The sequence below is a fragment of the Herpailurus yagouaroundi genome, unplaced genomic scaffold (assembly GCF_014898765.1).
Source record: "Herpailurus yagouaroundi ecotype Mexico unplaced genomic scaffold, PumYag 100, whole genome shotgun sequence".
Taxonomy (NCBI): Eukaryota; Metazoa; Chordata; class Mammalia; order Carnivora; family Felidae; genus Herpailurus; species Herpailurus yagouaroundi.
The window spans coordinates 5466751-5478335 of NW_024412391.1; the positions used below are offsets into that span (position 1 = coordinate 5466751).

Below are 11585 nucleotides of genomic sequence, written 5' to 3' on the forward strand. Positions count from 1 at the left end.
GAGAGAGAGAGAGAGAGAGAGAGAGAGAGAGAGAGAGAGAGAGAGAATCACAGAATCTTAAGAGGCTCCATGCTCAGCGAGGAGCCCAGCCTGAGTCGGGGCTGGAACTAATGACCATGAGATCATGACCTGAGCCAAAATCAAGAGTCAGATGCCTAAGCAACTGAGCCACCCAGGCACCCCTATATATCCTCATTCTAGACTCCTGGCCCCTCAGCCTCACATCCCTTCTCTTAAGAATATTAACAGCTAACATTGGTTGAGAGCCTACTCTCAACCAATAATAAGTTGAGATAACCAAAAATAAGTTTTATCTCACTTATTTCTTAGGATGAGATAGGTAATCCCAGGAGGGAGGTATTATTATCATTATTCCCATTTTACAGATACAGAAACTAAGGTTCAGAGAGATGCAATAACATGCCTGCGTCAAAAACCAGTAAGTAACAGAGCCAGCACCCAAACTGAAGTCGTTTGGACTCCAGGAACTGTGTGGCCAGAGGGGCAAGGCAGCTACCCGACGTGACATTTTCCTGTTAATCTTCCACCTTGGAATTCTCTCCTCGGATTCCCTTCGCTGCTGCCACATCCGAACCAAACCCAACCCAGGGGATTGTTGATTCCTTTTCTTTTTGAACTGTTTTCAGAGCGGCTTTTCTTTGATTTTATCCTGACACAACTGAGGAAGGACAGAACATTTTTAAGACACTTTGCTAAAAAACTAAGGGAAACCAAATGAGAGAAACAAGAAACTTTACCCCCAACCCCCAAATCCATTTCCTCCCCAGTGAGGCTGGTTGATAGGCTAGCTTTGCAGACACAGGGCACCTGTGCAGTATAGAGTCCCACCCAGAAATATTCCTCTAGAAAGCTTTTAGAAGATCTTTTGTTGCCCCCAAAGGCCAGGCAGGAGCGGTAAGTAGATTGCTTCCCCAGATGAGCCTGGCCAAGCACTCAGCACCTTCACACCTTCCCTTTCCTGATCCTTCTGCCCTGGCCTCCCACCCCACACCTCTTATGCTTGCTGCTCTTCTCTGTTCTGGCCTCACCTCCTGGGCCACATGCCAGGCTCTAAGAGGCTTCTGTCCTGCTTCCATCAACAACTTTCTAGCCATGTAGCATGTTACTTCCCCCAAAAGGACATGGAAATGAGCATTTTCTTCTGACTTTCACCTCTGCTCTCTGAGGCAACCTGTCTCCAGTGCAGCGAAGGGGTCCAGGGAGCTCCCCCAGCCTTCTAACACTAAGGGCTGGTGCCCCGGCTTGCTTACTCCTCCTTTCTCTCCTGAAAACCAACCTTCCTGAGCGTGTAAGGAATTTCCATACCTCTCGCGTCTCCTCTAAGGAGTCCGTTTCTGTCCATCCTGCCATGATTGCTTCAGATTTCTGCCCTTGGTTTCTGTTTTCCCCCTCCAACTCAAGACTCATTGGTTGGTTGAATTTACAGTTCCTTTCCCTTTATTCAATAGATGTTTCTGTCCTAGCAGCCCAAAGGAAAGGATGTCTGAGAGAATAGTAAAGGAGAATTCCTGCAGAGTCCACTCCCAGAAAAGCAGGAACCGTGGTGGCATTTAGCAGATTAAAAGGTGAAGATCGTGTTGGATTGTGGGGCACTCTGGTGCCCACAAATCCCAGCCCTGAGATTGACTCTGGCTTCTACTCTAGTCTTCCTTCACTAGGACTCAGCTGGGTTTGAGACACCCCGCCTTGTATTGGGCCTTCCACATTGGAGTCCCCGTGGCAACCCAAGTCCCCCTAGCTGCTCCACGTGGTGGGTGAATGTCCAGAGTGACTTTGTGAGTAAAGGAACCCTTCACACCAACTTTCAGACCTCTCTCAGGGTACAGGGGTGTCATGTAGAGTTTGCAAAGCAGATCCTTTAGGACTTCTGATTTCTGTCTAAAGCCAACCAATTGGAAGGTAGGGTGCCCATTATAGAAATCTAGGTGGGTTGTACAGAAAGAAAGAAAATAAGGAAGGAGAGAAGGGGGGAAGGAAGGAGGAAGCAGGGAAGGAAAGAAGGAAGGAAGGAGGGAAAGAAGGAAGGAAGGAAGGAAGGAAAGAAGGAGGGGAGGGAGAGAGAACTGGAGGGAACTTTACCTAGTTGAAGGTAAGGCAACACACACTATTAATGTCATCATCCTTGAAGCTCTGGTTAGCTCTCTGCTGCTTTTGGCTTTTACAAACAATGACATGTTATTTCTTCATAATAAGCACAGAGAGGGATTACATAGTTTGTTATCTTGGTGTGGTTCATATTAATCACATGCTGGCTCTAAATCAATTTTCTGTTTTTCATTGGATGGGTGTGCACGTATTATTGGGAAAATGTATATTTCTCTGTTCTTTAGGAACTGGAATGAAACTTCAAAATCTAATTTGCCCCACCATAACAACTATACCAACCTCAAATAGTCATAGAAGTAAATATCAATTAGGAAAACAATGAAAAATATGTGTTTCCATGAATATAGTTTCCCTTCTAATTGAATACATCCCATGCTGTTGGAACTGTAAAGGGGTGTATGTGAGAGTGTGTACATGTCTGTGTGTGTGTGTGTGTGTGTGTGTGTGTGTGTGTGTGTGTGTGTGATTTTTTGCTGTTCACGGATATAAAGGGCTCTTTCTGAAAAATGTGCTCGAGAGCCCAGAAGCTCAGCATTTAGTCTTTGCTACCAACCTTACATTTTCATTTGGAAGCTTTGGTGTGATGGGTGGCGTTCTTTTCATACTTTCCTCAGTAATTCTGATTTTGAAAACACCAAATACAAGAAAACCCCAAGTTCTTAACTTTCTAGTTCCAAGATGTCTAGGAGTGGTGTCTTATTTTGTACAAGGCTGTTTGAGGCGGTGCTGATGCCATCATTGTGAAGAGTGGCAGTGAACTGTGACGTTTTCTTTCTTGTCAAACAGCCCCTGCCAGGTAACCTGCGCTGGCACCATGGTCACATCAAGGGCACCTAGAACTGCTATCGCCAGAGTCAGATGCCATTTGCATTGCCCCCAACACAGGAGCACAGCAAAATAGATGTTCCTTTGCTCTGGACTCTTCCTGTTTTCTTCCTGGGGCTGCACATGCCACTCTTCCCCGCACGCCCCCCTGCCATTTGGAAAAATAAAGCATTCAATTGACCATCCACTTATCCATCTGCTGCCCTGTACTTCATGTTTTTCTCCAGACAACCTCCTGAAATTATTGGTCTTTACCAACTCCCTCACTGTTTCATCACCTACTCTGGAAACTTCTGTAATATGAATGCTACCTGTCACTGCACTAATAGTATACACAGCCCCCATTTTCCTTGAAACCTCTGTAGCACCTGGTAATTCCGGCCGGGCTTTCTCTCCTTAGTCCCTTTTCCCTGTAGGTATGCTAGCCTCCCTTCTGCCTCTTGGACTGCATACAATGCTTGTCACTAGCCCTCCTTTTTCTTAACTGTGGGTTAGTAGGGTGCCTTCAGTAGGGTGACCATGTAAGTTTTCATCCCGACCAAGATATCTTTGAGAATTAAAGGGTGCCCAGTGACCACAGGCACACACTGAGATCACCCCCGGCAAATGGAGAGGTCCAGCCATCCTCTCCTTACTTAAGGCCCAGGGCAGGAGATGAGTGAACATAGATCAAGGAGCTTCCACAATCCATCTTAGAGTTGCTTAGCTACTTCAGCTTAGAATCTCAAGTTAGAAACTCAGTGTCCCATTCATGGAACAACCCAGTTACCTGAGAAATAAGATTAAGCAGAAAAGAGGGGTGAGGAGAGAGGTTTAGGTGGGGGAAAGGCAGAGCTGGTTGAACCGGTCCTGTGGCACTCTGGATTCCATCACGGGGTCTGCTCTTATAGATGAAGATGAACACGGTGCTGAAACCTCTTCCAGGCTCTTCTCAGCCCAGGGTTGCCCAAGATCAGTAGCACTGAGTGGCCAGCTGGGTAAGCAGCCATGACGATTTTGCACAAAATATTCCAGGAATTGTTGACGTCAAAGATGTTGGACATGGAAATGAATAGAGCAACTGCATTGAAAATATAGAAAATGAGAAAGTAGCTGATAGCTTTGATCGCCCCCATGTGAGCCTCCATGCTGGGGTCCCTGAAGCCAGTGGCATGTGTAGGGTGTATCTCTTGTGTAGGGTGTATCTCTTGAGAGAGATGATCAGCAGAGTGGCTGCAAAGATGAACATGATCAGAGGAATGAAGATCCCCAGGTTATAGAGAAAAACCAGGTTGACCATGTTAGTCTCAGAGAAGTACTTCTTCTCAGTGGTGTTGGAGGAGGGGATAGGAACGGAACTATTTATGTACACATTGAAGATATCTTTAGAGAAGCGAAAGCTGAAGCATAAGGAGATGAACAGTGACAGCCCCAGAAGCCGAGGCATCATCTCTCTGATTTTCCTCTTCATCATGGAGAACAAACAGTGAGCAAAGTTTGCAATTCGAAGGCAAGAGACGATGTTGAGCCAGGCAGCAAGCCAGAGGTTGGAATAGTTCAGAAACATGGTGATGACTTTGAAGATTATAAACACTGTGTTTTGGTTGTAAGTGACCAGGAAGAATAGACTGTAAATATTCTCCAGCGTCATCCAGATCTGCAGCAAAAGCCTGGAGAAGCTCAGTTTCAACAGGATACAGTCACTCACAGGGAGCCTTCTGCCTCTGGCCCACTCGGCCCCCTGGATGGCAGTGATGAAGCCATTCCCAATCATGCCAGTCATGCACTCTACTCCAGAGACCACCATGGTGAGGACGATTTTAAACCTGGACATGTCTCTATCCATGGCGTCTGTGTTCACTGTCACCATTCTCTTTGGCCCTGACCTCCAGGTTTCCATGCCAAGGCCTGGTACCTGCTATGCAGTCTTCTGATCCTCGCTCAATGTTATTATAATTTTTTTCCCCAGTTAATGGTTATTTCCAATTTTTCTTCATTTGTTTGCCCCATGACTACAGGTCGGAGGCTTGAAAGGCAAATGATGGGAGGATCTTGTTACTGGATGTCTCTGTTTTTCATAAAGACCCATTTGCCTCGGGCTTGCAGGAGCTCACTGGAAAAAATTTGAGATAGGTTCCTATCATGGCATCTTTCTCCCTTACTTACTTTAAGCCCATATACACCTGACAGGCAAGAGTCCCACGTTAGGAGTCTTTGTGCTCACGCATTTGTGCTCATTTCATAAGACCGGTTACCTGCCAAATTGTAAAAACACAACAGCTCCTTTGATCTGCCTTCTCCTGCTTCTTTTTGTCTCCCTTATTTGCAGAGACATTTTTATCCTGTGGTTAGCATGTTCATGAATAAGAAGTTCCCATCAGTTTGCATGCAAACGTTTTTACTTAGACCCAAGTTTCCTCCAGAAAGGTCAGCTATTATAATGTCCTCAGACACAGAAGAGCCAAAATTTGATGCCATTTGGGTTAATTAGAGACTAGAAAAACTGCCTTGTGACAGTTTCATTGTTTGTGTGTTTATCACTGATTATAATTTACACTGCGATGCACGTCAGTATTTCAACTCAGAATCGGGTTAGAATTAGCTTGGGCAAGTGGTGGGGTGTTCTGAACACAGTGCTGAAGTTGAGAAATGTGATCAGACACTGTTAACTTGAAATTTAAAGTCATATGCAGATGCCCACGCCTCATTCCTGATCTTGTTAAGTCAGAATCTGAGCTAGGGCCCAGACATGTTGTATTTAAAAAAAAATTTTTTTAATGTTTATTTTTGAGAGAGACAGAGACAGAATGCGAGTGGGTTAGGGGCAGAGAGAGAGAGGGAGACACAGAATCTGAAGCAGGCTCCAGGCTCTGAGCCGTCAGCACAGAGCCTGACGCAGGGCTTGATTGAACTCACGAGCTGTGAGATCGTGACCTGAGCCGAAGTCAGATGCTCGACCGACTGAGCCACCCAAGCGTCCCATAGACATGTATTTTTAAAAAGTTAAAAGTTCATATTGCTCAAAGCCAGACTGAGAACCAAAATCTTAGCTACAGATTAATGAGTCTTGGGGCCAAATCTGGCCTGCCATTGTGTTTTATCCTGCACAGCCTGAGACTGGATGGCATTAGGCCCACCGCCAGTGCTTGCTACTTTCTGCTGGTCAACGTGCAAATTTAGGAGGTTGCATATATGCACAAAAAGTCTGTCTGCCCTTGAAAAATTAGAAGATTGGGGAACATTGGGACCACATGGTGAATTGGTTGAGGAAGAATAGTAGCTGCACATTTTATTTTATTTTATTTTTTAAACTTTTAAAAAATGTTTATAATTTATTTATTAGTATAATTTATTGTCAAATTGGCTAACATACAGTGTGTAAAGTGTGCTCTTGGTTTTTGGGGTAGATTCCCATGGTTCATTGCTTACATACAACACCCAGTGCTCAACCCAATGAGTGCCCTCCTCAATGTGGCTGCACATTTAAAACAAGGTTATGTATGTACTTTTCAGTTTGTCACAGTATTCACCAACTCCTAGCATCTTCTTGATTCTGAGGCTTCATGCCAGCGTGATGGCCCTGTTGTAATTTTTCTAATAGAAATGGAGAGATGATGAAAATGGATTTCTCCATCTCCAAATTAATTTTATCTCAAATTAAACTCAGAGATTTATTTTTATTATAAAATTGCCTCTTATTATTAAATCATGGTTGCATACACATAGCACCAGAAAAAGCAACGTATTGCAAAATTAGGAAAGCATTGTTTAGAGAAACTGAAATTCATGTCAACACAAAGACTTGGACAAGAGTGTTCATAGAAGCTTTACTCATAATAGCCAGAAACAGGAAACAACAAGATTTCTTGACAGGCACCTGGGTGGCTCAGTTGGTTGAGTCTCTGACTCTTGATTTCGGCTCAGGTCGTGATCCCAGGGTCATGGGATCAAGCCCCTCATTGGGCTCCAGGCTGAGAATGGAGCCTTCTTAAGATTCTCTCTTTCTCCCTCTGCCCCTCCCCGCTGCTTGTGTGCTCTCTCTAAAAAAAAAAAAAAAAAAAAAAAAAAAAGATTCCTTGACAAGTTCTGCATATCTGTTGAGAGTCATTAACTTCTGTTACTTTTCTGTTACTTCTGCTAATAGAGAGTTGTATTTATCATCAGCTTTCGTGAATTCCAATGCACCAAACTCATCTTTTTGTGTATTTTGTTCCAACTTATATCAGTTTGTGATAAATAATATCTCCCTAAATTTTTTGCACACAATTTTTTTCTACTGTTCTAGTACTATCTTCTGTTGGCATTTATTCACCTTTTTTCTCTGATCTTAATAGGAAGAGCAGTGGGGGCTGTTGATATGACTGGTGCCATATCATTAAGGGTGTGGGGCCAATTCGGTTTTTATTCTATGATCCTTTCTCATTCAGGAAGCTAGAATGGAGTCTCCTTTGGAGGAGACTATGGAGGAGGTCCATGGGGGAAGCAAAGACGAAAGGTTTCATATTCTTGGCTATTGGGTTCAAAAGCTTTGGTGCAGGTGTCAGATAAATCAGATTTGGAAGACTATGTGTTTGGGGGAACCATTTCCTCCACTTCTCTCTCAAACACCACCATGCAGACTAGAAGATGCTTTCCCAGTTGGGGAGGAATGAGAAGTGCAGGGAAGAGTCAGAGGAGGTAAGCATCTCCATGAAAGAGACCTAGGATCCTGCCCACCGCTCATGGCTGCAGGGGTGGCAAAGTCAAAGTGGGGCTGCAGGACTGCTCCAGAGTCTCCCCAGGCACACTTGAGAGAGCCACTAAACCTTGTGTTCACACAAAAGGCTTAAAAATTTGCTGCGGGAGTTAGTGGATTCCAAAGGGGTCCGGTGGTCTTATCCAGGAGGCTTTGCAAGCTTGGGTTCAGATGAAGTCAATGCAAAGACAAAGGAATGGCCATGGAAGAGGCTCCCCACTCCCCACCTCCCTCCAAGTCTGTTTGATGCCCACAGAACATGGGTGTCACTTCCCAGAAGACAGGAAGAAGAAATCCTGAGAAAATCTTATAATCATAGTGTTTAAACCTGTGTGACTGAGAAAACACTGAAGTATGATTCATTGATAAAGTGGTGTCAAGTCATTAAGCAGGATAAACGTGACCAAGATTCTTTCCTTCGATCGTAGTGCCCAACTCCATGCTTCTGACTCTCCCTTTCCCATCCCATGGTGACATGTTGGGCAGATTTCATCTTTCCTAGTCTTTTTTGGTTATTAATATTCGATCCAGTTTAGTTTCATGCTTGGTTTAAACCTTACCATCTCCCCTCCTCCCACCCCCAGCACAGTTTGAACTGAGACCACATCTGCTTGGATTGGAGGGGGACCAGGTGGGTCTGGGACACCTGTCTCTCCCTCTTCTTCCAAGGTGCTGCTGTGGGAGAGGGGACAGGTGGTAGCTGTATTTCATTGGCTGCTATGGTAAATTCATCCCCTTATGCTTGCTGCTACTGCCCTGACATCATCTGGCCATCTGTGCCTCTGGGGGTCAGGCATCATGTACTGGCTGTCTCGTGAGGAGCACATGTGAGGTCTGCTTGCTCCACATCTGTCCTTCTCAACCTTGTCTATATGCCAGAATTGCCTGAATTAACACTGTGGGTCTTTAAAAGACATCATACCCATGTCCCATCCTCAAAGATTCTGAGTAATCGTGGTGGAGAAAAGCTAAGCATTGGCATTTCCAAAGCTCCCCATTGTGGCTCCAGTAGGAGCAAGGGAGGGTTGAGAACCACTACAGGCAAGGGGTACTTACTGGCATGGTTTATGGTGTGGACATCCTTATGGAAGAGACTGAATGCCTTCCTGGACAAGACTGAGGACATGTTCTTCCATCAGGTGGAGGAGATCAGATCCAGAGGTTGAATTACAGAGAAGAGTTATGTATTTTGCAAAACTAAGTTGTGCTTTGTGAAGGTCACTTCTCCTGTATCGTGTTAGAAAAGCGAATATTTCTTACGTCTCTGTGAAAAGGAGGAAGTAGAACATAGACGTAGAGAGTCCTATGTTCCACTTTGTAAACTGAAGTTCACTTCTGTGTGTTTGTGTGGCAAAGGATGTAATTTAAGACAACAGCCTAGGTGGCGTGATGAAACAAACCACTGTAAGAAAAAAGACCAAGGATGTGGAAAAGATGTCTGATCAAATCCTAAGAGCTGCAAAGAGAACTGAAAAGCCAACAAGGTTTGTTTTGATTTTTAATACAATCAGCAGTTATATATTTTAGTGAAAAATCTGCCTGGGCCATCAAATTCTTCACAGATAGCAAGTTGTAAAGGAGTGTCTATTGAATGGGGTAGAAATTGTATGTCCTGAGAAGATACAGACGTGTGAAAATAGAAGTGTAACCAGAAACACTGTTGCTCAATGTACTAGAAATATGGCTAGGAAACTAAAAGAAAAATTGTGTGAAAAAAGTTTTAAACATTGTGACATTTGCTTCTGCAGCTGATGAGGGGACATATTTAGTAATACTTAGATGTAATAATTAGCTCTATTTATTCACCGTGGGTTTGAGAATTTTTATACGACTGAAAATATTTTAGACAGTGTGCCCATGACAGGCACAACACTAGGAAGTAATTAAGAAATTCATTTCTGTAACAAGAGGAAACTTTAAACAATTTAATATAGATGATGATCCTGGGATGGACAGTGCTAATATTGGACTTGCGGTAACACTTAAGTTCCATGTGGCAAGTTATGCAAGGACACAGGCTTTACCTCTACTCATTTGCATTACTCAGCAGGAATTGCTTTCTGCTGGAAGTTAAAAATGGAACACATCGCAGACCCAGAGCTCACCACCTGTAAGCTAGGTCTCCCCCTGGGGTTTGGGCCACAGAGCATCGCAGGCACCGTTGAATGAATTGGACACATAACACAGAGGTCTGCTCACTGCACGTAGGTTGGGAGGCTCAGTCACCACTGAAGCTAAGGAGATGTGTTGAACTGTTGAAATGAATTCGTTCCTCATCACGGAGGAAAAGAAATCTTTGTTTATGCTAAGCAGCAAAGATTGTTATCACAGAATTGGCCTTTTGGGTTGGCAAACACTTTGAACGCCGTGCAAAGTCATCCATTAGAGTTATGAAACATTATGGAGACAGTGATCTGGCAGAGCGTTATTTGGTCTTCTTTTCTGTGCTAGAATTAGCTCTAGAACTGTAGCTGATGGTCAGAGCCCTGTGATGGAAATTCTGTGATGCTGAAAGCTGACTTTGTCGTTGACTTCAGCTCTGTGAAGGTAACCTTCCCCTGCTCAGTGCTCCTTTATCTCTTCATACATACTTGCAGTGTGAAAGGTGATCTGTGGTGCGACACAGGACTGGACATCTAGCACAGTGACACCAGAGCCCCAAACTCCTGCAAATATCTGAACAGTTGTGCAAAGATTGTTAAAACTCTTTGAAAATGCCTACGTTTGTGAACAGTTCTTCTCAATTATTGAAGTCAAGGCTACCAGTCAAGGCTGAGTTCCGTGCTCGCGTGGAACTTGGTACAAGATTTAAACAATGATGTGCTAAAGAAAAAGTCGCAGATTTCTGGTTCCAAAACAAGAGTTAACAAATTGTGAAAGAAAATGTTAAAAGTAAAATATTTCTATTTTATGTTTTTTTTTTTTTTTCCAATTTTGAATTTAAGTTACCATTGTCAATATCAGGTGTATGCATTATGTGGTATGGTTGTAATCCTGGTTCAGAAAAATAAAGTTTGATTATGCTTCTGGCACTTGGTTAGTTTTTCTTACCTCTTCCGTGTTCACCCATAGACCTTTATAACCCTGGAGTTTTCAGCGACCTCTTCAACGAGTGTTTTGTGCGGGCAGTTATGTGATAGTTTAGAGCTTAGCTGACAGTGTTCGTTCACTCACGGTAAGGTGGAGCCTGGGAATCCTTCTTGGAAAATCTGGCAATTACTTAATTTGTCCACTAGTGGGCGGGCATGCTCTTTCTTTCTCAACAGGAGCTTCTGGAAAACCTTTTTCTCTTTTAGGCATTTGGCTAAGAGTTTTACCTACCCACTTTTAGGGAGAGCTCTGAACCTTTATATTCATGGTTAGAGTTATGGTCATGGTCAGACAGCTTTCATGAGGAAACTCATACTGTCTCTTAATAAAGCATCTTTTTTGTTAATAATTATTTTCATTTTTTAATTTTTTTTTAATAATCATTATTTTTAAAGATAACTTGCAAATAAAAACTATGTCCCTTAAAAAGATTAACTTGAGTTGACTACAGAGCCTGTTTCTAAAGACTCCAGATTATTAGTACTAGTATTGCAGGTGACCTGAGAGCTGGTGTTGGGGATGAGAGGCCTTAAGCAGGCAAGAGAATTGCTTGGGGCCACTCACCTGTTGAGGTCATTACTGGAGTATCAGGTAATGGTCTTGGTGGTCCCTTTAAACTTGCCTTTGGATTTCTATTAACTTCTCTGCAGGCTCTCTCTTTACTAATGGGTAGTTACTTGCCTTATTAGGCAATTCTTATCCAATCCAGGAAATGTTTGTGAAAGCTCACTTCAACACAGGGCTCAACAACTTTTTAACTTAACTTAATTTAACTTAACTTAATTTTATTTTATTTTATTTTATTTTATTTTATTTTATTTTATTTTAT

The 11585-nt window shown here is 43.3% G+C and overlaps 1 protein-coding gene and 2 long non-coding RNA genes across 4 annotated transcripts in view; 2 read left to right on the top strand and 1 right to left on the bottom strand.

Moving 5' to 3' along the window:
• Positions 1 to 3145, top strand: part of LOC121028188 (uncharacterized) — a 20823-nt gene extending 17678 nt beyond the window's left edge. The window contains exon 2 of the long non-coding RNA XR_005789108.1: positions 2914 to 3145. This is a non-coding gene — a long non-coding RNA (uncharacterized LOC121028188). The remainder of the gene's footprint in view (positions 1 to 2913) is intronic.
• The window catches only part of LOC121028186 (uncharacterized), a 47596-nt gene extending 36898 nt beyond the window's left edge, over positions 1 to 10698 (top strand). For both annotated transcript variants that reach the window (XR_005789106.1, XR_005789105.1), the window contains one exon: positions 9714 to 10698. This is a non-coding gene — a long non-coding RNA (uncharacterized LOC121028186). The remainder of the gene's footprint in view (positions 1 to 9713) is intronic.
• TAS2R40 (taste 2 receptor member 40) lies at positions 3837 to 4801 on the bottom strand. Its single transcript, XM_040471713.1, is given in 2 exon segments — positions 3837 to 4112; positions 4115 to 4801. Coding segments are annotated over 2 exon segments (963 nt in total).
• Positions 10699 to 11585: the final 887 nt, after the last annotated feature.